The sequence below is a fragment of the Amia ocellicauda genome, chromosome 4, assembly GCF_036373705.1.
Source record: "Amia ocellicauda isolate fAmiCal2 chromosome 4, fAmiCal2.hap1, whole genome shotgun sequence".
Lineage (NCBI taxonomy): Eukaryota > Metazoa > Chordata > Actinopteri > Amiiformes > Amiidae > Amia > Amia ocellicauda.
The window spans coordinates 5,895,161-5,918,946 of record NC_089853.1 but is presented as its reverse complement, the minus strand read 5'-3'; the positions used below and the strand labels follow the sequence as shown (position 1 = coordinate 5,918,946).

The 23,786-nt window shown below is 43.8% G+C and overlaps 1 protein-coding gene across 21 annotated transcripts in view; it reads left to right on the top strand.

Moving 5' to 3' along the window:
* celf1 (cugbp, Elav-like family member 1) overlaps nucleotides 1–23,370 on the top strand; it is a 55,098-nt gene extending 31,728 nt beyond the window's left edge. For 3 of the 21 annotated variants that reach the window (XM_066700669.1, XM_066700684.1, XM_066700667.1), the window contains 12 exons: nucleotides 6,651–6,838; nucleotides 7,686–7,768; nucleotides 8,127–8,175; nucleotides 8,706–8,861; nucleotides 9,377–9,456; nucleotides 10,128–10,289; nucleotides 11,252–11,327; nucleotides 12,830–12,994; nucleotides 14,307–14,423; nucleotides 14,783–14,992; nucleotides 16,006–16,149; nucleotides 16,493–23,370. In XM_066700669.1, the coding sequence (XP_066556766.1) occupies nucleotides 6,651–6,838; nucleotides 7,686–7,768; nucleotides 8,127–8,175; nucleotides 8,706–8,861; nucleotides 9,377–9,456; nucleotides 10,128–10,289; nucleotides 11,252–11,327; nucleotides 12,830–12,994; nucleotides 14,307–14,423; nucleotides 14,783–14,992; nucleotides 16,006–16,149; nucleotides 16,493–16,620 (1,558 nt within the window). In that variant the 3' untranslated portion in view covers nucleotides 16,621–23,370. The remainder of the gene's footprint in view (nucleotides 1–6,650; nucleotides 6,839–7,685; nucleotides 7,769–8,126; nucleotides 8,176–8,705; nucleotides 8,862–9,376; nucleotides 9,457–10,127; nucleotides 10,290–11,251; nucleotides 11,328–12,829; nucleotides 12,995–14,306; nucleotides 14,424–14,782; nucleotides 14,993–16,005; nucleotides 16,150–16,492) is intronic. The other 18 variants (XM_066700668.1, XM_066700683.1, XM_066700679.1 and 15 more) reach the window with 18 other exon arrangements.
* Nucleotides 23,371–23,786: the final 416 nt, after the last annotated feature.

The following is a 23,786-nucleotide window of genomic DNA, read 5'->3' as shown; positions in this document are numbered from 1 at the left end:
TTGAAGTAGATCGAAAGATATTTGAAGTCGGAAGCTCGTCTGCCTCGTCAGCAAAGCAACGCAGACAGATCTTATGGAAGAAATCAAAATTGAGTGAAAACGGGATGGAGTGCTTTGGGAAGGAAGGACACGCTATTGAACGGAAATCTCCCCGTTTGCTTTAGAGAATAGTGTTTGTCACACGAAAGCAGCAGGGAAAGGTGTGTGCTTTGAATAACAAGACGAGGGAAAACAAACCAACGGATCTGAGAGCAAACAATAGTGTGACTTTATTGAGTGGAGATGTGAGAGGCAATGGGCCGCCCAGGAGAGGAACAGACCACAGATGGATTAAGAGACGGTACAGATAGGATCCCGAGATGAAGATGAAGTAAAAGGTGTGACCTGGAAAAGATGTGCATCTTAACACGTTGGGGAGAACTTCACCCAGCAGTGGATCGATAACTGTAGATCTCTGTCTATAAATCTTTTCCTACAAATGTTCTAATTAGTTTGGATGAAGGACACTTATTATGGAAAGTGTATTTTCACGGCATCAAGAAGAAAAAGTAACTGTCCGAATTGTGAGGACGGGTGGTAAATGCTTGGCACTGTAATCCCAGGATGTTTACAGAAGTCGGCAACATAGTCCTATGTCAGCCATCGGCAGTGAGTGTTTAGCGTGACCCGGCCCATGTGACCCCCGTCCCGCAGTCCCCCGGTGCAGAATAGCGGGGGTCCCTGGCGATGCCTGAGTGATTGTCTATAGCGCGGTGCATTAGCACGGGATTATAAACTCGTCACCGGCTTCATTCACCCGGGCCTGTCACACGCTCTTATCAACATCAATCTGACACTTTATTTATCTGACTCTGCAACCCAGTACTGCTTTGGTAGTAGAAATGTTCACAAAAAAAATATCGCATCAGCGCTTTCCTTTGTAAACTATAGCAGGGCTGCGTTTAGTGGCTGCCGTGCCATTTTTAATCCAGTACAAATTTGGAAAGGGCGTTTTTGTCCTCCAGTCCGAAGTTTACTGTTGCGTCTTTCGCTTGTTTTTTTTATTTTTTGTTTTAGTTTTGTTTTTGTTTCTCCATCAACCTCCGTGTGTCTCTCTCTCTCTCTCTCTCTCTCTCTCTCTCTCTCTCTCTCCCCTTGACTTTCCTTGGTGCAAGTTCTCATCCTCTGGTTTTACAGTGAAAAGACAGATCCTGGGCTGTTAGTCTGTTTTTTGTTGGTGTGGCATATTAAGATTTTTTTTTTTTTTTTTTTCCAAAATATTTTTAAAGTTTGTTTACTTTTTTAGAGTGGACTTTTGTTTTTGGGTTTTTTTTTTTGTATGAGAGTGGGGTTTTTTCATTGTGGGTAAACATGGCTTCCTTCAAACTGGATTTTCTACCTGAAATGATGGTGGATCACTGTAATTTAAATTCTAGTCCTGTGTAAGTATTCGTTTTTGTTCCAACCTCCCTCCCCCGTTGTATTTTCATTATTGAAATGTATGCGAATGCTGAGAAGTGCTATGACTTAAAACTGTGATACACCAGCTCTGTTTGTAGTGTGCATCTTGTTTAAAGAGGCAAATGGCACGTTTCCAGGGACCGATGAGTGGAGATCAAAGGTTTCTGGACTTGGCTGGGGCTCGTTTCATGTTACTGATGCGTGGATTACTTATTCTTTTGATATCGGTGTTTTCGGTGCAGTTGAGACGCTCAATGCTTGCTCAAACAGGGCCGGCTTCCTTTTGTATGGTTTGTGGATAACGCGAGAGATTTGGCTCAACCCTTTTGGAGTATTTGTCTTTTTTGTGCATGTGTGTGGACAAAGTAGGATGTGAGATTAGTCTTAAATGGCAATGGGTTGCCGGTTCAAAGTGGTTGAATGTGCTTATCACAGCGGATTGTGGAGAGCAGAGATGTATGTTAGAGATACGCACATACCTGTGTTTGAGATGTTGCTTTATCTGGAGTTGACTGTGTTGTGCCGGTCTGGTTCATATTTATTGGTGCCACGCAGGTCTCTCTCTCGCATGACTTTCCATGATGGCGTGTGTGTATTGTGCGCTATGGCCTGGATTCACTCTGGGGCGTGGGGGACTGTAATGAATCAAGGAGGAAAGACAAAGAAAAGATGCGTTTCCACTCCGGGCTGCTTTTGTCTCGCTTGGCGTTAAATCAGCCAAGTTAATCCATTTGGTTTAAATCGATGTGTAAAATGAAACTGGGTGGAATAGTTTGCTTGTAAGAATACCTTGCAAGACCTCGGTTGATTCAGCTTGTTTTGCTCCTTGTATTACCATGTTTTCATTTTGCTTCAAATCTGTTTTTAAAGTGCGAGTTTGTCCTCAGAGGGTTCTGCTTAATGTTGTACTCAGGAGTGAAGAACAAACGTGACAGTGGGTGTCATTAAACTTATAAACACAATTTAAAAGCGGAACGCCAACACTGTGGCAGCGGTTGTCATCGAGGTTTGTTTGTGGTTTTTAATTTACCTGACTGGGTGCATCGAGCCCTTTCTATTTTCTTTCCTCTCCACCACTGCTGTGTGACGCCCATTGTGAGTTCGCTGACGTGTGTGTTGTGCGCTCAGCGGCCAACTGGGGCTTCAGGAGAACTTATCAGATTTATATGAAGTGGCATCAGTTTCTTTGTGGTTTAGTGATCTTATTTACTCCCCACTTTCTTTCTGGTAAGTGTATGTGACATTCAATGTTTTCCTCAAGACATTAGCTCGTATTTTAACTTAATTTGAATTCTGTCAAATACTCTGAATTGTGTGAAATGCACGGACTGTGACACTGAACAGGTGGGCTGTGGTCAGCAGTTTTTTTTTGTTTTTTTTTTTTTTTTTTTAACATATGATATATTTTTTTTTATAAAAGTCCCAGTGTGGGGAAAATTCCAGTGGCGCGGCACATAACTGATCAACAATACAGCTGTGTTGTCTTCAGTGGGTATGAGTTTATGGCTTTTAAAAACTAATGGTTATGTGATATCAGTAACAAGATTGGGGGTTAGGGGGTCTCACTTGAGGACTAGTTTATGAAGTGTTCCATCTTTAGTTTTGCCATTTCAAATTGCTACACTGGCTATTAATGTTAGTAAAGCTGCAGTTTGTAGTTGCTTAATTGTGAAAGTGTGAACATGGACTTCAGAAATACTTTGCATCCCGCCCTGTATATCCTGTAAATAAATAACAGGCACAGACTCTGATAACCATTGTCACACCTGACCCAGACGGAGCCTTTGATTGCATAAGATATTAGGCAGGTGTTGCCCCCAGGTGGGCCCCAACGCCACACTGCTGCCATTCTTGACCACTTTCGTGTGCCGACTAATTGACTTTTGAGTCTGTGTGTCCCCGTCCCCCCCATTGTTCAATTGTCACCTCTGTGGTGCCGCACCATTGTGAGAAGAAAAAGTGCTGTTTTTTGCTACGGCTGCACAACGTGTGTATCTGAATTGTCAAGGTTGCACTTCTCGGTTCAGTAAAGCGTACACCGCGATGTGAATTGCTTATGCTACTCTGTCGACCCCTGTGATAGATAATAAGTATATTTAACTGTCATAACACCGGGCCATGGAGCTAAGCTTGTTTATATACCCTCACAAATATGGAGTGGAAATGGTTCCCGAATGCTTCCCTCGTCCCTTCTGTCATCTGTGTAAAAGCGACGCCGTTCAGTAATTGCTCACTGCCTGCAATTATAAGTGGTTCAGATTTGGAAAAACCTCTTATCTTTTTCCTGTGCGAGACAGAGGGATTCATTTAGCTGTCCGAGACGCACGCCTTGTTATAAAAAAGGGAAAAATGAGACAGAATCCTTGAAATGCAGTTCAAGTTCAAATCAGAATTGATTGTGTGCGTATCTGTCTCTCTCTCTGTGGCTTCTGCAACAAACATAACTGGACATAATTTCCAGGAAATAAAAACAACCCAAAAGCAGTGCCCTTCACCGCAGTCTAGAGGAATCAGCCTTTAGGAACATTAATCACGCAGTCAAAGAACCAGTTTTGTGGGAAGGAGGAGAAGGGAGAAGTGTTGCATTTGTACACAATCCACCCAAGACAAAAAAAAGCTCTTAAGAGGGATTTCACAGTGCTGTTGAATGGCATCCTGAGAGATACGGTCTTCAAAGGAAGCTGTACCTGTTCCAGATGTATGTATTTATGAATATTAAGGTCTGGGAAGAGCAGAAAGGAACTGGTGTTGCTGTAGTGAGGTTTCCCTGATGATTGCTGAATATAATTGAGATGTTTTGCATGTCTGGGGGCGACGGTGCCCAAGGTGATCATCACAAAGCATCACATCAAACGGGGTCAGCGAACCCCAAACTGTGATCGCTTCTTGAGCACCGAACTGTAGTGAACCTTGTCCCACACTATGATATGATATGGAAGAGCCGAACGCGGTTTTGTTTTCGTTTAGTGGTGCTGTTGAGACACGCCTGTGAAATGTGTGCAATGCGCGTCGGCACAGACACTTACGGCAACAGTTGTGAAAGTGAAGTTAAGGAAGAAATGACGTTTTGTGAGATTAAGAGGCGCAGACGGGGATTGATCGCTCTCCTGCAAGTGAATCAGCCCAGAGTCACGGGGCTGCAGTTGTTACTACTTGCAGTCGTAAAAGCTTTCTTGAAGGTATTAAGGCCTTTTTGCTACATCCTGTTTTCAAAGGCCTTGCATTAGTCATCTAGAAACATCATACCCTGTTGTTCTAATGCACACGGCTGGGCTGTGGTCGAAGCTTAACAGCGTCTTAAATGTTACTTGTTTGTCGAGGATGATTAAATTTATTTAAAACGCACATTTCGCCGGTGTACTCTCATGCACGCTTGACTACTGCGAGTCGATAATTGTTCCTAGAGGCCAGTGTTGTATTGATCCAGCCCCAGACCTACAAGCAAGGACCCACCTGCGCATGTAAATCATGTGTTGTTTTCTGTGCCGTTGGTTTAGTGACCAGAGAACTTTTTTTTTGTTTGTTTCTAACGAGCGACTAAACCTCTGGATAGAGGCTGTTTGTGAAAGGGGGTGGAGTAGTGGGGCAGGGGTTAGAAGAGTAGTTTTTGGTTCTTGGTTCTTGGAGTTTGATCAGATTGAAGTAAAAACCCATCTGAAGCAGTAAAACGCAGTACAGGACTAGAATTTGCTGGGAACCACTGGTGAGTTGCCACTGGGGATAGAAGAGTGTACTGTGCATCAGTAAGTCGGGATTTCGCCTTGTATAATTCATACCAGAGTGTGTATCTTTTATAACAACACGGGAGATCATCGCACAGGCTTAAAACTCCCATATACATCACGAACACAAATGCCAGACGGTTAGTCTTTAGCTTTGCCTCCTCCATGTTGAAGCTCGTGAAACATGCAAGGCGCAGTGAGGAGTCTGCATGTCTTGGTGTGTTTTGCAGTTGTACATTAAAAGAAGATGGATAGTGGTGCAAGTTGAAGTGGGGAGAGGTTTTTGACCCCACTGAAAGCTCGTCCAGTATTTCAGCATTTACACTTCCAGGGTAATATCTAAAGTATGCCAAAGTTTTTGGACAGAAATGCCACTGTGTTTGCGCTCACACACAAAGCGATGAGTGAGTAAGATCAAGTTCTGGGGCTGGTTCAGGCACAAATACAGGTCAGAGTTAAAGTGTAGCCATGAATTATTTTTATAGTACCTTCTACTCCCCGAAGTGAGTCCGCAATCCTAGACGTGTGCTGTACATGAACACTCCGATACAACGGCACAGTTTCCTTTTTACTTACAGCCTTTATCCCTTTATCCAGCGTTAATTTTGATGTAGTATCACATCATGGGTATTTTATTTTAGGTCTCTCTTATACTGTGTAGTCCCTGGGGGCACCGTGGTCATCTTCAGATTCAGCCAGGGTCTCGACTCACTGTTTCTCTGCCTCTGCAGAGATGTTTAGTGTCTGTAGCGCGAGGCGGGGCCCTTCCCGTCCCACTCCTAAAAGCTTACTGTAATGATGTTCCACCTTTTCTATCGATCAATTCTTCTCCTGTATTGATTGCGTTATGAGCCTCTTCCCTCCAAGTGCGTTGTATAGATGTGTTGCATTGTTTAATGGCAGCTGCCATTAAAGCCGACTCAGACAAGGAAGTCTGTCTTCTAAATTAAGCCACACGTTTAATTGACTGTTTGAACACGCCTTGATTTTAATAAAGACCAAGTGTTCGCTGTCCCTAATGCGTCACGTGTCATTTCCTGTTCTCTTGTTAAATGGACCAGTATTAATTGTCTGTTAATGTGTCACCATTTCCACAAATAAATCTTTTTAGACCTTTTTAAAAAAAAAAAAGTTGGCCTGGTTTAAGTAGCTGATCTATATAGAAGGGTTCACATTTGAAGTACAGGACCTGGGTCAGTGGTACAGTTGATCATATTTGCCCAAAAGGGTTTAAACAAAATATACAAAAGGTTTCATCGTTCAGAGGAACACGCATCTCATTCTCATGTCTCTTCCACCACAATACACACCTTTTACACCAACTTTCCGATCCTAACCTAGCACAGTTACCATCAGTCAGATTATATAGTAGGTTTCTAAAAGCTTCTGAATAACATGGGTTTCACAGCTTGACAAAATTTGACCACAGGCCTGTGTTTATAACGCGTGTATAACAGTCCCCCCGTCTCCTCCTCCTCCTCCTTGCAGTGCGAAGAAGATGAATGGGACCCTGGACCACCCTGACCAGCCCGACATCGACGCAATCAAGATGTTCGTCGGCCAGATCCCTCGGAGCTGGACCGAGAAGGAGCTGCGGGAGCTGTTTGAGCCCTACGGTGCCGTGTACGAAATCAACGTCCTCCGGGACAGGAGTCAAAACCCGCCGCAGAGCAAAGGTGAGCGCCAGCAGTGTTCGAGATCGTGAAACATCAACGTGGCGGAGAACACGGCTGATGTCAAAGTTTAACTTGTTGTATCCCCCCACCCCGTCCCAATCTGACTGACGCTGATTTGGGAGTTTGTTTGATCACGAGGCGTACAGAAGCATTACTTCCCAGACGGAGATCCCAGGCCGGTTAATGGATCGTGCGTTGAGCCATTAGCTCGGCTATATTTTTGTTGCCGATAAACCGAATCGATAGACTCTTGTCGAGACGTCTTCCTTCTGCAAGGGCTTAAAACCTCGAGTTTCCTGGTTACGTTTTCCCTGAAGCAACAGTCTGGACCCTTCTGTCTAAATCCCTCCTGGCTACATTAGTGTTTTTTTTAAAGGTTTATATTGTGCATTATAATAAAAAGGGCAACTTTCCTTGATACGTTTCCATGTCCGCTCCCCACTGGCAACAAACGAAAACCTCTATAGTGCGTTGGACACAGCGGTCTTCAGATTTGCTTTTACAGAGGATTCCTTGGTTCACAGCCGAGCAAGGTGAGACATTTAAACACGTCGGACAGATGTGGGTGTGTAAGTGTCTCCTCTCTCTCTGCACCTTTTAATTATTTAATTGAGCATCGATTTCCTAATTATAGTGCTTTCCCGGGTCCCGAATATTGATTAATCCAAATTAACTTGAAAGGTGGTTGATCCGTCGCCCTGCGGTGCCATGTGTGTGCCCACAGAAGTGCTGCTGGTCGGTTCGAGGATGAAAAGGCACTTCTGAGGGAATTGATGTTCATAACGATCAATTTAAAGTTAACTTGTTTTTGTTCTTGTTGTTGTTGGTCTGTCTGCTTCCCCCCCAGGTTGTTGTTTTGTAACATACTACACACGGAAAGCAGCATTAGAAGCACAAAATGCCCTCCACAACATGAAAATCCTGCCCGGGGTAAGAACGTCCTTTCATTGAGCTCGTGGGGCTGAATTAATGAAGTCTCTTTCAAGTAAAGTCGGAGCATTCAGTCTTTTCGAATCATCATGCTTCTGTTTTATACTTTTATTTATGTTTAACTTCCATGTTTGTGATCTCCATGGTCTCAATTTATCATGAGGGTTTTAGATTTTATATGTAAAAAATCAAATAAGAAATATGAATTGTTTCTGTGAATCGGCAACAGCTTTTGTGTTGGATTTGGCACAGATTTTATTTGCACTCTTGTCAGCTGCTTGTATTTAGTGAATTTAAATGTTTTGAAGACTTGTCTCTTGTTACCGGTTATGATATATATACATTCATATGCTTTCAGATGCATCACCCGATTCAGATGAAACCTGCAGACAGCGAGAAGAATAATGGTGAATATTTAATTTATGGCCAGCCGGGCAGGCAGGCGGAACGGGATCTGGGGAGCAGAGGGAGTGTATGAACAAGAAATGATTTCACACACAATAGACGTTTTCCTTTTTAATGGTTCCTTTAAGGAGGCTTTGAGATGCTTTATGACCGACCCTTGTCCTCTGAGCGCAGTGCAGCCTGAGGGGGGGAGCACTTCCTTCAGATATAAATCAGTCAAGACTTTTCTTGCAGTGTTTGTGCTCTGTTCCAAGTGGGACCGGTGCTTTTGGGTGGGTGGGAGAGAGGTTGAGATGCAAGCTTTGTAACAAACCCCCGCCCACCCAAAAAAATTACGCATAGTGAATGTTAAGCATTTTCAGCACTAAGCTACAAATGTTTAATTTCGAATGTGTATCTTGAGAACAATAATCGATTAAATAAGTTGTCGGTATTGTGCTGTGGTGTCCCTTCTAATGTCTGACTGAAGTCTGAGAAAACGTTCATCGTGGGTCTGTCGGCTCCCGGACACCGAGCCGCAGCCCTGATTAAGACCTCTGTGGCTCTCTTTCAGCCGTGGAAGACAGGAAGTTGTTCATAGGGATGATCTCGAAGAAGTGCAACGAGAACGACATCAGGCTCATGTTCTCGCCATACGGACAGATCGAGGAGTGCCGGATATTACGGGGACCGGATGGCTTGAGTCGAGGTGAGCCCTGTTCCTCCTCGGCCCGTGCGCCCCTGCTGGCGGAAGACTCCCAGATGTATCGCAATTGATGGGAAGCCCACGAGGGTTTTTCCTTCCTTGTTAACTGCCAAGATCGCCGTAGCATCCCTAACCACTTTCATTTTGATCCGATACCTTCCTTTGCACGTCCGGCAAGTGGCAGGAACCCATTGTCCTGTTAATTAAAACTTGCAGCGAGTTGTACGGAACAGGCAGAGGACTTTTACTCATTTCTCATTACTGATTCCAATCAAAAACTCTGACGGATAAGGGTAATTCTCTCTGCAGCGATCGTACAGGGGATGCAGTGTCCGAGACTACGTTTTTAAAATCCTAACCCCTTCAGTATGTAAATGCGACCCCAATAAGGGAGAGAGACCAAAGTGTCAAAAATTACATTAAAAACATTGTATAAATGAGATCTTTACAGAAATTAACCTCCTTATTTACTGGTTGTTTTTGGCCTTTTCTCACTGTGATCCTTCTTTCGTTCGCAGGGTGTGCTTTCGTTACCTACACAGCCAGGCAGATGGCGCAGTCGGCCATCAAGGCAATGCACCAGTCGCAGACTATGGAGGTGAGTGCGATGCCTCCAACCACAGTTTTAAAAACGAGGGCCCTGACGTTCCTCCACAGCCGCGGGAGTTAAAAACCTCCTGGGGCCGTCGCTCGACATTTTATGACTTTTTCCGAGCCGACTAGCCCGGCCTGTGAAGAGGAACTGGGCCGTTAAATTTGAACAGCAGTTGTTTTCCCCCTCAAGATGAACACCAGGTTGTCTTCTTGGCAGTGGCATGCTGGTCCTCAGACCCACCAGTATTTACATTAGGAACTGGAGGTGCCGAGTTGAGCTGCGCCGTGCTTTGTTGACTGTGTATTGGGAATAGCAGTAGATACTGATTGTGAAAGAGCCACTGGCTGTTTCTCTTCTCAGTTTAAGCAGGAAGAGGTCACTCAGTAACACTGTGTGGATCCTTCTCGTTAGTTTTAATGTGTGTTTGTGTGGGGGGGGGGGGGGCGTTGAGTGTGTTGTGAATAAGTCCGAGTCCCTGATAACCATTCATATCTGTCAGGTCCACACAGTAAGACAGTAAGGGTTCAGCCAGTGTTGTTGCCAGTTTATTCATATCTGTGATGCTTGTGATGATCTGGGGAATTCGTTTTTTTTTTTATGTATTTATTTCCCTGCTGCCCCTCTCTCTGTCTCTGTCTCTCCATGATGGATTGGTAACTCTTGTCCCCCCCCAGGGCTGCTCCTCCCCCATCGTGGTGAAGTTTGCTGACACCCAGAAGGACAAGGAGCAGAAGCGCATCGCCCAGCAGCTCCAGCAGCAGATGCAGCAGATCAACGCAGCCTCCATGTGGGGGAACCTCACCGGGCTCAACTCCCTGGGCCCGCAGTACCTGGCAGTAAGTGTCGCTTCACCCAGGGCCTGATTTGAGCGACCGGTACCCGAGACCCGTTTAGTCCGACTTCAGGGAGCTCTTATGGGTTCTTTTATAATATTATTCGTTACATTAATTTGAAGTTGCTGCTGCTGGTGACCTATTTATCATCCAGCAAGATCGATTGATCCATTAGATACGTCCCACTCGATCAGACTTGAGTTAGTAGAGGGAGGTTTCGGAGCGGTCTGCATGATCGCATGAACAGTGGTTTCGATTTCCAAAGGGGCTCAGTGAATAACACTTTTAAAGAGGCCACTGAATGCCCCCTGTGAGTTTTAGCTTTATTTTTAGAAACTACAAGACAAAATCCTGTTTCCACACCTTTTGATAATGATTAAAAACTGGTCTCTTTAGAAGCATTTCTACTTAGAAGACCCGAACGGTGTGATTTCTAGTGACAGCTTTGGTTTGATCTTGCATGGGAGACCAATCTTGTGTTTCCAAGAGAAGTAATTGGCATCGTGCGTAACTGCCTGATCCGATTGAGTTTTAACTGGAGGAGAGCTGTTCAGTCGCTGCTTGCAGTTTGGTTTGCTGTGTTTTGACTGATGGTTGTGTTCAGAGTTTTTATTTTGCACATCGGCCACGAAGCTACGTTGGATGGCCCCAGCATCGCTCCACTATTATACCAAAAAAAAAAAATGGACAAACGAGACCAAATTGCGCTTTAGCGTCCGGCTCGGACCGCGTGCTGAAATCCAACGTAGCTCTCTGGTCCAAATGTCGTTGGTGCTGCTCCATGGGTGTGCTGTGAATCCCTCACTTCCTTCTGCCTTTTTCTTCCTTCATTCTTTCCTCCTTTTCTAGTTTTTTTTCTCCTTTTTCTAGTCTTCCTCCTATTGCTCTTTCTCTCTTTCTCCAGTATTCACCAGAGTGGAAGCAGACCTGACTCTCTCTGTTTTCTGTTTTGGTGTAATGTCTAGCTTTATTTGCAGCTCCTCCAACAATCTGCTTCGTCTGGGAACCTAAACGCACTCGGCAACCTTCATCCGATGACAGGTAACCTGCTTTTCACTTTGACTAAATGATAGGTCTTCGTCGTTTTTTTGTCTCTGGCTTTTATCGCACAACGCCGCCCTGTTCTCCTCCGCTGCCGCTGTGTACCAGATGAGCAGATGCATTATTAATTGTGCGCTTCCCATTTGCATGTCTGATAATGACTGAGGAAGGTGTGTTGTTTATTGTATAACCTTGGGACAGTCTGAGCATGGGTGGACATCCATTTGTTTACCTTAACCGAACACAGATTTCTCTCCTGTGGCGTTTAGAGCACGGCGGGTAGTAACTGGTGTCGATCCTGAGTTTGAGGCAATAAATCTGCCAGGGTTTGTTGTGGGCAGGCCAGAGCGTGATAGAGAGGAACACAAAAGCCGGCTAAAACTGGCCCGATTTACATCCACGCTGACCGGTCAGACTGGACTTTGTAGCCATAGAGATTATCGAGCAGACCACGCCAGTTTTGTACATTTACTGTCACTTTTTAAGAAATGTATTTAACTTGACCCGTCCCTGTGCATCACGAATATCTGTGCGTGGCCAGGAGCGTGGCTTTTGTGTGGCAGCTTTATCTTCACACGACAAAAAACACACGTGCAGGCGGTGGGAGAAGTCGCGTTTCCCTCTTGTAGAAAAGGGCCTTGTCATTTTCAGTGTCATTTTGTGTGTGTTTGTGCGTGTGCTATAATATTGTGTGTCAGCGTTCGTGCCTGCATGTGGCTGAGCATGTTCATTGGCTTGTGTGTTCCTTATCCACTGTCTTGTTGTCTCTGAAGCCCCGCGGCGGACGAACGTTGCTCTCCTACTTTTTGCGATTCCCAGTCACCCTCTCGCTGGCTCTGGACTGTTGCGTTGGACACCTGTCTCTGAACAAAGCCTTTCCGTCCCCCTGGTGTCCCGCTGTCACACGGAGAGCAGCGTCTCCCCCGGGAACGAGGCCCCCCCCAGCTCCGTTAACTGTGACCTGCGCTCGGTTCCCGCACGGCTGAGGGACATAGATTTATGAGGCTTGTGTTTCACTGGAGATGTTATCCAGCTTGTGTGTGTGTGTGTGTGTGTGTGTGTCGTAGGTTATCATTTTCAGTTTGCCATGAATCCAGCTGTTCCAGATAGCGGCTTCTCTGATTTTCTTCTGGAGTTGGAAAGCTCATTTTCGTTTTGTTTGTTTTGGTTTTGTTTTGTTTATTTTTTATGTTCCCCAGCCCAGATTTGAGCTCAGTTTGACTATGAATCACACTGATCCCGATTTGGCCTTTAAAATTCTTCACGAGAAGGGGAACATCAGATTCGGGCCTCTCAAACCTTCCCGGATAGCCAGCGCCAGGGCCCCTGCATCCTGTAATCTGGATCCTCCCAAACAAGACTGCCAGGACCCCCTTCCCCCCCACAGCCCCCCGTGATCTCTGCCGTTTAAGCGCATGGCTGTCTTGCCTCTGTGTGTGTGTGTGCGTGCGCGTGAAGGGGGTATAATTGTGCGTCTGCCCTCTCTATCTGGTGTGTTGCAGGATTAAATGCAATGCAGAATTTGGCTGCTCTGGCGGCTGCAGCCAGCGCCACACAGAGTACCCCCACTGGCACAAACGCACTTACCACTTCCAGCAGCCCTCTCAGTGTGCTCACCAGCTCAGGTACGGGACAGCAGGCACAATCTTCCTGGGAAGCATACAAGGGTTTGTTTGACTTTTCTTTTGTCACTTATTTATTTTAAAGTTCCGAATCAATAAGCTTGTTTTGTTTTTGTTTGTTTTAAACCACCAAAGCGCTTCGATAATTAGTGTAGTTCCAAACCAGTTAGGCGAGATATCTGGTGGGTGTCCTCTTAAGAGTTCTCCTGGGTTTCTGCTACTTCCTCTCAATCTTGTCATGTGTGTGTCGAGCCCCACTGCCATTTAATGTAGTCGTCACTAATGCAGTGATTTAAACTCACTCCTGCATTTGGCTATAGAGGGACGTGGGCCACAGGAAATGGGAATCTGAATATATGTGATGTGTGGAAACGTGTGATGATGCCCCATCTCCCTTCCCGCTCTCAGGCAGTAGTCGGGCTCGATCCCTCTCGTTCGTCAGTGTCCTGCGTAGACCTGAGATACTTCTCTATACTTTCGGTTTTTATTTTAGGTCAGCTACTGCCAGTATGGGTTTTTTAAGCGCTGGGAAGTCTGTGGGGGAATTATAGCTGGAGGCAACTTAAGGATGAAGGTCAGGCATCTCCTTCACGGAGCCTCACGGAGCATCGTTGTTTTCAAGCACGTAATCCGGTGTCAGTCGGCTCTGATGCCACGACTGACACTCGGTTGAGCCGGGTGATGGGTTTTGGGAGGAGGCGCACAACCCCGACTCCAGCGAGAGGAAGAGAACGAGTCCAGAGCAAACCGATAGCCCTCCGGGTTTGGTGGAGTCAGTGTCCACAGGGAGAGAGTTGAAATGCACGGGAGACTTTCTTTTCACATCGATTCCCTCGCTTAAGTTGTCTGTTCAAGGTGTGCCAGAGTCGCTTTCAGAAGACAGTGTTGCAGATATAACTGGAGTAGTTAATCTGGTGTGTAGTGCCTGTGAGGAGACATTGTATCGGATGCTCCAGTAAAGAGTATCGACAGAAACAGTATAATGGCAGCTCCGGACTTTGTTCTGTTAACTTTATTTAATTGAAAATTCTGCTCATGTTTCTAGGATGAAATGCTCAGCTCCGTGCTCTTTCCTACAGCTTTTCTGACCTTGTACTTTTCTCATCCTGGTAAACCTCAGTGTACAAGTGAATTGTCGGTGCATCAGTTTTGATTAGATTTAGGTGAAAAGAGAATGGTTGAAAATGTATAATACATAAATTCCCTGCTTACCATAACAGACAGCCGACCAATTTCTTTTCAACCCCCTTCTCCTGCAGTCAGCCCATAGGCATTGCATTTTGTTTGTTGAATCTTCACACCTGTTTTGCGCGGCCAGGAGACCTGACCTTTAACGCGCTTGTCCTCTGCTCTACAGCTGGGTCCTCCCCCTCTTCTAGCACCAACTCTTCTGTCAACCAAATGGCTTCTCTGGGAGCGCTGCAGTCCCTGGCAGCCGGGGCCGGTGCCGGGCTCAACGTGAGCTCTTTAGCAGGTGAGCTAGATCTGTCTGTCTGTCTGTCTTTAGGAACTCGGTCACGTTGTGCACCTTAAACCCGGAGGCTGACCGATGAAGACTGATTTTGTCTTGTAGATGAAGTGTGTGTTAATCTCTGTACATGTGTGCATTTGACAAATCGGAATGCATGTATGCACTTTTATTTTGTATAGAGTCCTTCGCAGGGGCAGCCCCAGAGCTAAATCTGTTGCATAAATTATGAGCTCAGTTCAGGTGATGAAAGTCATGGAGGGCTCGGTTAGGAACAACCCCAGTGGGACCCCTTTCCGCGGGTCAGCGCCACACTGAGCCTATCCCCCGGCGCCGCACTCACTGTCCGTTTCCCGCTTTGTCAGGAATGGCGGCTCTGAACGGAGGCCTGGGCAGCGGGGGTCTGTCGAACGGCACTGGTAGCACCATGGAGGCGCTGACCCAGGCGTACTCTGGGATCCAGCAGTACGCCGCTGCCGCGCTGCCCAGCCTGTACAACCAGTCCCTGCTCACGCAGCAGAGCGTCGGCGCGGCCGGGAGCCAGAAAGAAGGCAAGTCTCTGCTCCAGGAACACGGTGGGACTCCGGCTCTCTGCGAGCTCCTCTCGCTCGCCTCTCTCTTCGCAATTACGTTTGAATGACCGGGATGCAGGGGTGCACCGCTCCCGGGCCTGGCAGGGTCCCGGCGATCCTTTGGTACTCATCTCCGCAGCGATTCTAATCCTGCGCTCTTATCACTTGATCAGCCTCGGCCAGTTTCTTACAGACGTTACTGGTTTTAAAAAGGCAGTGTAATTGGAGGGGGGAGGGGGGAGGCACTCTAACCAGGACTCCGCGCCGAGCGCCGGCTGTGCCACGATTCAGACCAATAGGAGACCAGATAGGAGCTGACATCTGGATATAGGAGTGTTTACACGGTATCCATTGATCACACTGGACTGTCACCCCAGGACCTGAGCAGTGCACCCCCCGCCCGGCACGCGCTGTGTAATCATCATTTTAACTGCATTTGATTTACATTTAATACATTTCTATGCATTGAAACACACAATGTATTATATTGTAGCACACAAAACACATTAACACTTTTTTCATACAATTTTAATGTCACTCTTCTGTATTTGATGTAGTTGTTTGGTGGTGGGTGTGTGCTGGTGTGTGCTTGGAAGTGTTTGTGTGAGTACGTGCATACGTGCCAGTGTGTATGTGTGCGTACGTGCGAGTTTGTGCTTGTGTACGTGCCAGTGTGTGTGTGCGCATGTGTGCATGCATGCATTCGTGTGTGTGCGTGGGCTTACATGCAAGTGTGTCCGTGGGCATGTGCGCCAGTGTGTAGGCATATGTGCCAGAGTGTGTGTGGGTGTGCCAGCGTGCGTAGGCGTACAGATGTGTGCTTACATGTGCCAGTGTGTGCGTGTGTGTGCGTACATGTGTGTGCGCTCTGATGACGTGATGTTAAATCCCCCACATTGACCAGAGCTGCCGGTACCCTGCGTCCGTCTGAGGACGTGGCGTTTCAGGTCAGCCTCTCCGAGCAGCTGCCAGCAACGCAGTTTCAACGCCCCGCTGTGTCACTTTTGTTTCCCAAGGTCCCGAAGGAGCAAATCTGTTCATTTACCATCTACCCCAGGAGTTTGGAGATCAAGATCTGCTCCAAATGTTCATGCCGTTCGGAAATGTCATCTCTGCCAAGGTGTTCATTGACAAGCAGACCAACCTCAGCAAATGTTTTGGTGAGTCGGCGGCAGTGCTGCCTGTGTGAGCGGACACACTCTGTCCTGAAAATACATTTAAGGGACATTTCATACATTTTGGTTATAAACCACTGGCTTCATAGCTTCCTACCGGTCCTCAATTTTGTGTCGATGAAATTAAGAAAAGTGTGCTTATATACTGGTTGCACACAAGCCTTGATCCAAATTATTGCAAACGTCAATACAATTGATCAATTTATGTATTTTGTGTACATTTAAATGTTTAAATAACATACTGTTTCATAGAGTACTTGACTGATTTTAGGGGGGAAATATATATGATCTGTACAGTGATTTAATACAAATGTTCTTCTTTTTGTAGGTTTCGTAAGTTATGACAATCCAGTCTCATCTCAGGCAGCCATTCAGTCCATGAACGGTTTCCAGATTGGCATGAAGCGACTGAAGGTTCAGCTAAAAAGATCCAAAAATGACAGCAAGCCATACTGAGTGTTTTTCTCTCAAATGGACTTGGTTAGAAAATGTTTTCGGTAAGTTGAGAGTGACAGATAGACAACCCCTTGTGTATTATTGGGACTCCACTTGACGGGGTGCTCTTTTATCCTCTGTATTAACAACAACGACGACAACACAAATGTTACAATTTAAGAGTTTGTTCTACTGAAAATAATGGATACTTTTTTTTTTTTTTTTTTTTTTTTTTTTTTGTTCTGTTGTGGTTTTCAAACTTCTTTAAAAAAAGAAAAGCTGTATTTTTCTTTTCCTTTTTTCAAGTTAAGGTGCCATATCATATAGGAGTTTGCTGTGTAACCGTTAAAGTCATAGGGATGTGTTACACAACGAGAGCCAGTAGCCATAATAAATGTCTTCTGCTTTTAACCCCTGAATCGAATGAATCCAGTCATGCCCAGACCTCCAGTGAGATCACAGCCGTTGAGTTTATTATTGTTTTGATTTTTTTTTATATATATATATATATATATATATATATATAAATATATATATATAGATTCCCCAGGAAATAAAAAATATCTGACTTTGTTTCTGCAAGGGAAATACAGCTCAAAGTTACAGGAGAATATACTGATGGCTATATGAGCATTTGAATATGTTGGTGGAGAGGAACCCTAAACGAGATGCAGTTTAATAGAGTACAACACAAAATCACAGCTGATATCAACTTCGATAGCTTAGAAACAAAACACTGAAGTAGTAATGGACTAAATTGCGTCTTGACAAGGGAGCTTGAAATCTTGCTGCTTGAGTTGTGGGTTATATGGAGTCGATGGCTTGGCGTTGAAAGCCGCTTTTAGTTCGACACGCACGTAGATCAGTCTAGTTTTCTTCGATCGACAAGCACAGGGCGTTGTTTATTTTATTGAGTCGCACAATACAATAGAAAAGTGGCATCTCCCTGTGCTGGAAATGTCCCCCTCCGTCGCCCTTGAAGACCCTCGACCCCTGAAATAAACTGGAGCAAAATGTACTGTATCTTCCGCAATTTTAGCAACTTGCGTAAAGGGAAGAGCGTCCGTATCTCCGCGCAGTGCCACGCAGGGAGCTTATATGCTTTTAAAGACTCGCCCTTACCTCTCTTAGCGTTTAGGGAAGCCCAGAGCGCATGCCCCGTGTTTGTCCCGGCCACCATTGATGGAGTAGGATGCTGACAAGGGCCCTAAATCATCCAAAACAGATACGCTGAAGTGAGTTCAAACGCATAGATGCCTCGCCCGCTTCCCATAAAGTGTCTGTTTCGTTCTTGTCCGGTTGTTTCTTCAGAAACGGCAGTACAAGCTCCATTTACCTCATGCTCTTTTTGAGTGCGGTACAGAATGAGGCCAAGGTTTCAAAATCCCTTGTTTTATCTTTATTTATTTTCTTGGTTTATTTGTGTTCTTAGCCTGAATTAAGGTTTTGTAATCATTCATCATCCTCCGCAGTGCGATACAAGAGTCTGTTCTACCTCTCCGAGTATTGACGATCTGGTTTGATGGCACAGATACCGAGCGACGTGTTCATTCCCTTGAATCACTGGCTCTCCTGTAGATTTTTCCAAGTGTGAGTTTATTTATTGTAGGAGTTCAACAGCACTAAGTATTTTTCAAATTTGGTGACGTAAATTATCTGTTTTCAAAAGGAAGTAAATACAACAAATCAATAAATGAATACTTAGGCTTCCAGGGTCATATAATGAGATTTTTATATAAATGCAAAGAGAAATGAAATGTGTCCAGATGATGTATATTACAAAACTATAATGCCTTTTCTATTTTTATAGAGGTTTTATACTACTCCTGAGTGTCGGAGACTATTTATTGACTAAATTATTTCTCTGAAAGAAAAAAAAAGAAGAAAAAAAGTAAAAAAAACAGTTTTGTAGAATCCTAATGTTAAGTTGGTAAATATATTCAAATGTGTGAGGTTTAAATTACTGAATTGTGTAGCCCTTTTCACTCAGTGTTGTGTATTGTTGATGTACACAGTGGAAATGTGTGAAACTTGATCGAACTGAAGGATTTTCCAGTGCTGCTAAAAGGTTTCAGGTGTAGGGGGTGTGTGGGGAGACGACTACAACGGCAAAATAACATTTGAAATTCCCATCTTAGTGGAATTCAAAGCCACCGTCTCGCCCAGAACAGCTGTCTGTGTGGGTCTCTGTTGTGTAGTAAAGTCATATAGCCTGAACAAAACCGAGTGAATGGGGTGTCTGACGATCTGAGGCGGTCAGTCCGTTGCACAGTGTTACCAGATTGTCTCATTTCCTGCTTGATCTGTCTGAGCCTCTGGAAAAGCAGCTACTTGCAGACACTCTCGTATTTGTATTTTCTAATACAGGGTCACCCTCCCCTTCCATACAGACAAATCGAAATAAATAAATAAAGGTCCAGACGGATTAATGGGGGTGCCACCGCGCTGTAGGGTCACCAGGACGTTATTTTGAGCTGTACATGTGAAGGTGTTTAGTTTCTCTCTTTCTCTTTCTCTCTCGCTCTCCTTTGTTTATATTTATATATCTACTTGGGGAATTAACCCAACGATACTGTTCTCATACGTGCCCTGTTGCCCCCGTTTGATAAGACGCATTTCCATGTACCAGTGTTAATTGGAAGCCTTAAATGAATCGCTGTCGCCCTTCCATATACATACTAAACAAGACCGCGTGCCAAATGTGTGTTGTCTTAAGCAGATTTGTTTACAAGGTGGAAGGGGCTGATGTCGTCTTAATTTAGGATGTGGCTTTGATACCGTTTTATAATATTAAATGCCAGGTTAACTTCATTTTTTTTTTTTTTACTTTATCTATCTATCTTCCATTCTTGGGGGCTCTCACAAGTTTTCCTTTAACGAGAGAGATGCGTATATTTCTTTGCCTTGTTCCGATCTGAGCGTTTGCTTTGCCTTTAAAGACGCTGACGATAATAGATTAAAAGAGTGTTCTTCTGAAAGAACTGAACCAGGAAAAAGAACAGCACACCTCTTGTAACAGGGTTGCGTTGCGCTGGGCGGCTCCTGAGGACTTTTCTGCAGTGGATATTTAAGCTGATGTTGATGAAACGGTACATTTTAATGCACAGAAACCAAATGAGCACAAACGTAGAAGCTCGATTTTAAACGCCCGCAGAAACTGGAGTTGCCCCGATTTTAGAAACTCTTAGAGACCCGACTGGATCAGAGTGAATCATTAGGTTTATTTGCTTTATTGAGAAGGTCCTCAGATTTGGAGATTTACATTTCTGGACTCCTGACGGTCTCTCGGACACCGTGAGCCTCCAGAGCAAACGAACGAGATCACGTGACTCCAGAGCCGTTCGAGACGCGTCGGGTTTGTCACGATTATCGGACCCTAGCGCTGCCAATTCTGTACTCAGATCTCGGAGCCTTCAGCCAGTTTCCTTTCAATTTCCTTTCAGTTTTCAGTTCTCCTTAAGTTAATTTATTTTGTTACTTTTTCAGTTTTGTTTTGTTTTCTCTAATGTTAACAAAGTTCCCGCCATGGAAGAGCCACGTGGCAGTCATCTGTTCTCGTGGGCAGTTTGTGTTGCGTCTTACTGTTTTGTGTTGTCATCTGTTAGTAATGTCAGCATGTGCTCACCCCCCCCTCTTCTCCTACATGTTGCATTAATTGTTCAATGTCTAGAGTGTATACAGTCCCATGCAAAGATAATCATTTATGATTTTCTTTTTTCCTTTCCTTTTTAGTTGTTGCTTTAACTAGGTTGTTCTCCCTGTTTTGTTTTGTTTTATTCTAGATATCTTCGTGCCCGTTTGTTCATCGTTTGCCTAGCATGTCGATGTGACGTCAAAAGTTCATCGTCCAATCCTTGTCTTCTGAGCTTCTCTGATGCTTGAAATTTCACCTTTGACCTTGTGTTAACTTTTGACGCTTATTAATTATACAATTTTTTTTTTTTTCCTTCATTTCTGTCGTTTTGTGTGCTGCCAACCAGATGTGGTAGAAAGACTGCTAGGTAGTGAAAAAATATATATATTTGAAGTTACATTTGAATATTGTTACAAGCAAAAAGAGAATCTATTTTTCTAGAACTTCCTAACATAACCACTAGATTTTGCAGACGCAGTTTTTTTCTTTTTGTTTGTTTTTTGGGGTTTTCTTTATTTTTTTAGCTTATTTTTTTTTATTTGTTTGGTTGTTGTTTTTTTCTTTTGTTCAGTTTTGGATTTTCCCCCCTCCCTTGTTTCCCCTCTTTTCTGTTTTCGGGGCAGTCTTCCTATCACATCATGTATTTGTCTATAAGCAGCCAATCAATTTGTAGAAGCTACTTTTGTGTGTGTATGCGTGCGAGTGAGTGCGTGTGTTTTTGTTTCTCTCGTTAGTTCTGAACTTTTTTTAGGATGTCTGTGGTCACATTTTGCTGAACCTGAGGATGGCTTTGTAATTTTTGTGCTAGGTTAGTTGGCATGATGTATTTTTTGGGAGTTTCTATTAACCGAGTGACAACATTAATGTAGACACTTGAATTGCCTTTTTTCTTTAGTGTCTCTTGCCATCTTAGGCACATATACTTTTTTTTTTTTTTTTCCTTTTCTTTTTTTGTGTGGAGATCAGCATTTGTCTGAAGTGAAAATATTCTTAAAAAAATTAGCAAAACTGAGTTATTTGTCACAATTAGTTTAGTATATATCTTGCATGCGTGTTTTTCGTAACTGCACTGAAATCCTCAGCAAAATGTGATTTAGTTTTGTTTAAAAAAATAAATAAAAATAAAATAGTGCCAAAAGTTCTGCATGTTGCTGTTGGTCACATTTTTCTGTATCTTTTATGTCCCTTTCTTTATAGTTTAACCTTGCAAAAAAGAAAAAGGAAAAAAAAATGGTTTGATTATTTTAAAGTGTTGATGTGGCAACTATGAACTGGCCTCACCCGATCATCGCCACTGTGTGTTTAGACTATGGTGGAAAACGTCTTTATGTGCAGATCTCTCCTCACTCGCACGGTGCTCCGGTCCAGGGGTTTTCAGGGCTTTCCGTAAACGATCAGGTATACAAACATGTCCGCAAAGCAGGATTGTGTTTGACATTTTAACTGTCTGTCAATCACATCAGTCAAGGTAACATTGGCGTCGATCTGAGATTTAGTGTAACACACACCTGCCAACTAATCAATATTCGATCTGATATTATAATCTATTCTAATATGGCATTTTATTAAATTCCTTTGCTTAGCTTGTTAAATTCCTCTCTCAAAGCCTTTAACTGCGGGGCTTCGCTCAACGGTTATCGTCGCTCTGAGGAATTTTAAAGTAATTGATCGCGGCCCACAGTGTCTAATTTGGCAGTCCCTGTCTGGTTGTGCAGAAGCGGTACCGAGTGAGAAGCAACTCCTCTGAAACTGGCCTCGTTCCAACACGGCGCTCCATTTTATTAGCACATTGAAGTCACAATAAAAGCAAGGATAAAAGAACATTTAATTATCCTGTTTATAAATTTTTTGGAACAAACTGTCTCTAAACTGCACGTCTCTGTCTTTTCTTTAAGCCCTCCTGTCTGAATCTAATGTTTCCGTTTCTAAGCAGTGTTTAAGACATTTAAAGTGCAGATCTGGAAGATGAAAACCAAGAATCGAAGTAGGTATTTTCCCTGGAGGATTGGTGCCCTTCCACACGCATGCGCTCGCTCAGTCTCTTTCTTGGGGTTTAGTTGGACGTCTCTACCTGCACACTGCACTGTCTTTCTCTTCAAGGTATTCAAGTCCGCGTTACCATAGTCTAAACACACAATCATCGCCTGCCTGGTTACTGTCATCGTCGTTATAGATCTTACAAGCCACTGATGTATTAACTCTGAGCCAGAAAAAGAAAACTGTCCTTGTAGTGTTCAAAACACAATCATACTCATTTGCCACTCAGAACCCACGAAACCCGCGTGATTGATTTAAATTTGGCAACCACTTGCTTGCCAGGCTTAACATTTTTATTTTGTTTGTTTTGTTTTATTTTTTTGGCTCCAATGAACAGTGTTGCCAAGAATTTCTATCTTGTGTGGACTTCAGTTTCAGAAGTGTCACCCGAATCCTGTGGAAATGTTCAAAATAAAATACCAAATGTTTGATCTTATGATAGACTGTGGTTGTTCAATTGATTTGAGATACTTTAGTGACTGACTTTCCTATTTTCCAGCTGCTTTTTGTGATTTAAATGTAATCTTTGAAAGAAACCTGTGGGATTTTTTTATTGGTACAAGTGATTGTATTTAACACTAGGTTTTGTACAGTTTTTGCCTTTTCTACTAGAAAAAAAATGTAAATCTGTTTCACAATGTGAAATTGAAATAAAAATGGAAAAAAAAAATTGAAGAATTTGCCACTATGACCAAACTTAACAGTCTGTACTGCAGTAAGATTAAACATTGAGCGAAAAAAGGAAGAAAAAAAATCTGTGAAGTCTTCTTTAATTCTGACAAGCTTTTGTTTGTTTATTTCTTTTCAGTCAGTGTGTGATTTTGATGTAAAGCGTAGAAAAATACTAATTTAATTAGACAGCAAAAAATGTTGCTTTTTTTTAACGCAGTTTCCGTGGTTGAATTATAATTTTTTAATAAATTAAAAATTACAAGTTTGGAACAAACAACATATTTGTCTAAGGATTTTCCAACCCTTATTGTCTTGACAGGGGTACTAAGCTGTTTAAATTGCACACGCAACCAGCAGTCATTTTGTATGCCAAGTGTGGTACCTTTTTTTGTTTGTTTATTTACAATTAAACTGTTTGAGAAGATTCACATGTATTGTGTGTCTGGGATTTATTTTACCTCCAATAAAAAAACAAAAACAAAAACTCGATGCACTCCATATTCAGACATTAAAATCCCAACTATAAGAAATTTAGCATCTGCCCAAAGTAACGCACACACAAGTTGGCCTGTGCGTTGTGTGGTTGTTATTTTTGGCCATGCTTTGGTCATCTGCGTTTCCGCAGGCTGCTGTAGTCGGGGGCCATGAGGGCAGAGCTCTCGATTTGAAGCTGAAATGAAGGCAGATTAGAGGCTGGGCCGACAGAAGGCTGAGTTTGGGACAGGTGGTCTGAGATACAGCAGGAGAGAAGAGAGAAAAGAAAATCCTCTTAGTTTATGCCCTCTGAAATATTAATTCACTCAACGCTTTATATAAAAGCGCAGTCTGGCTGTGCCTGTGGGAG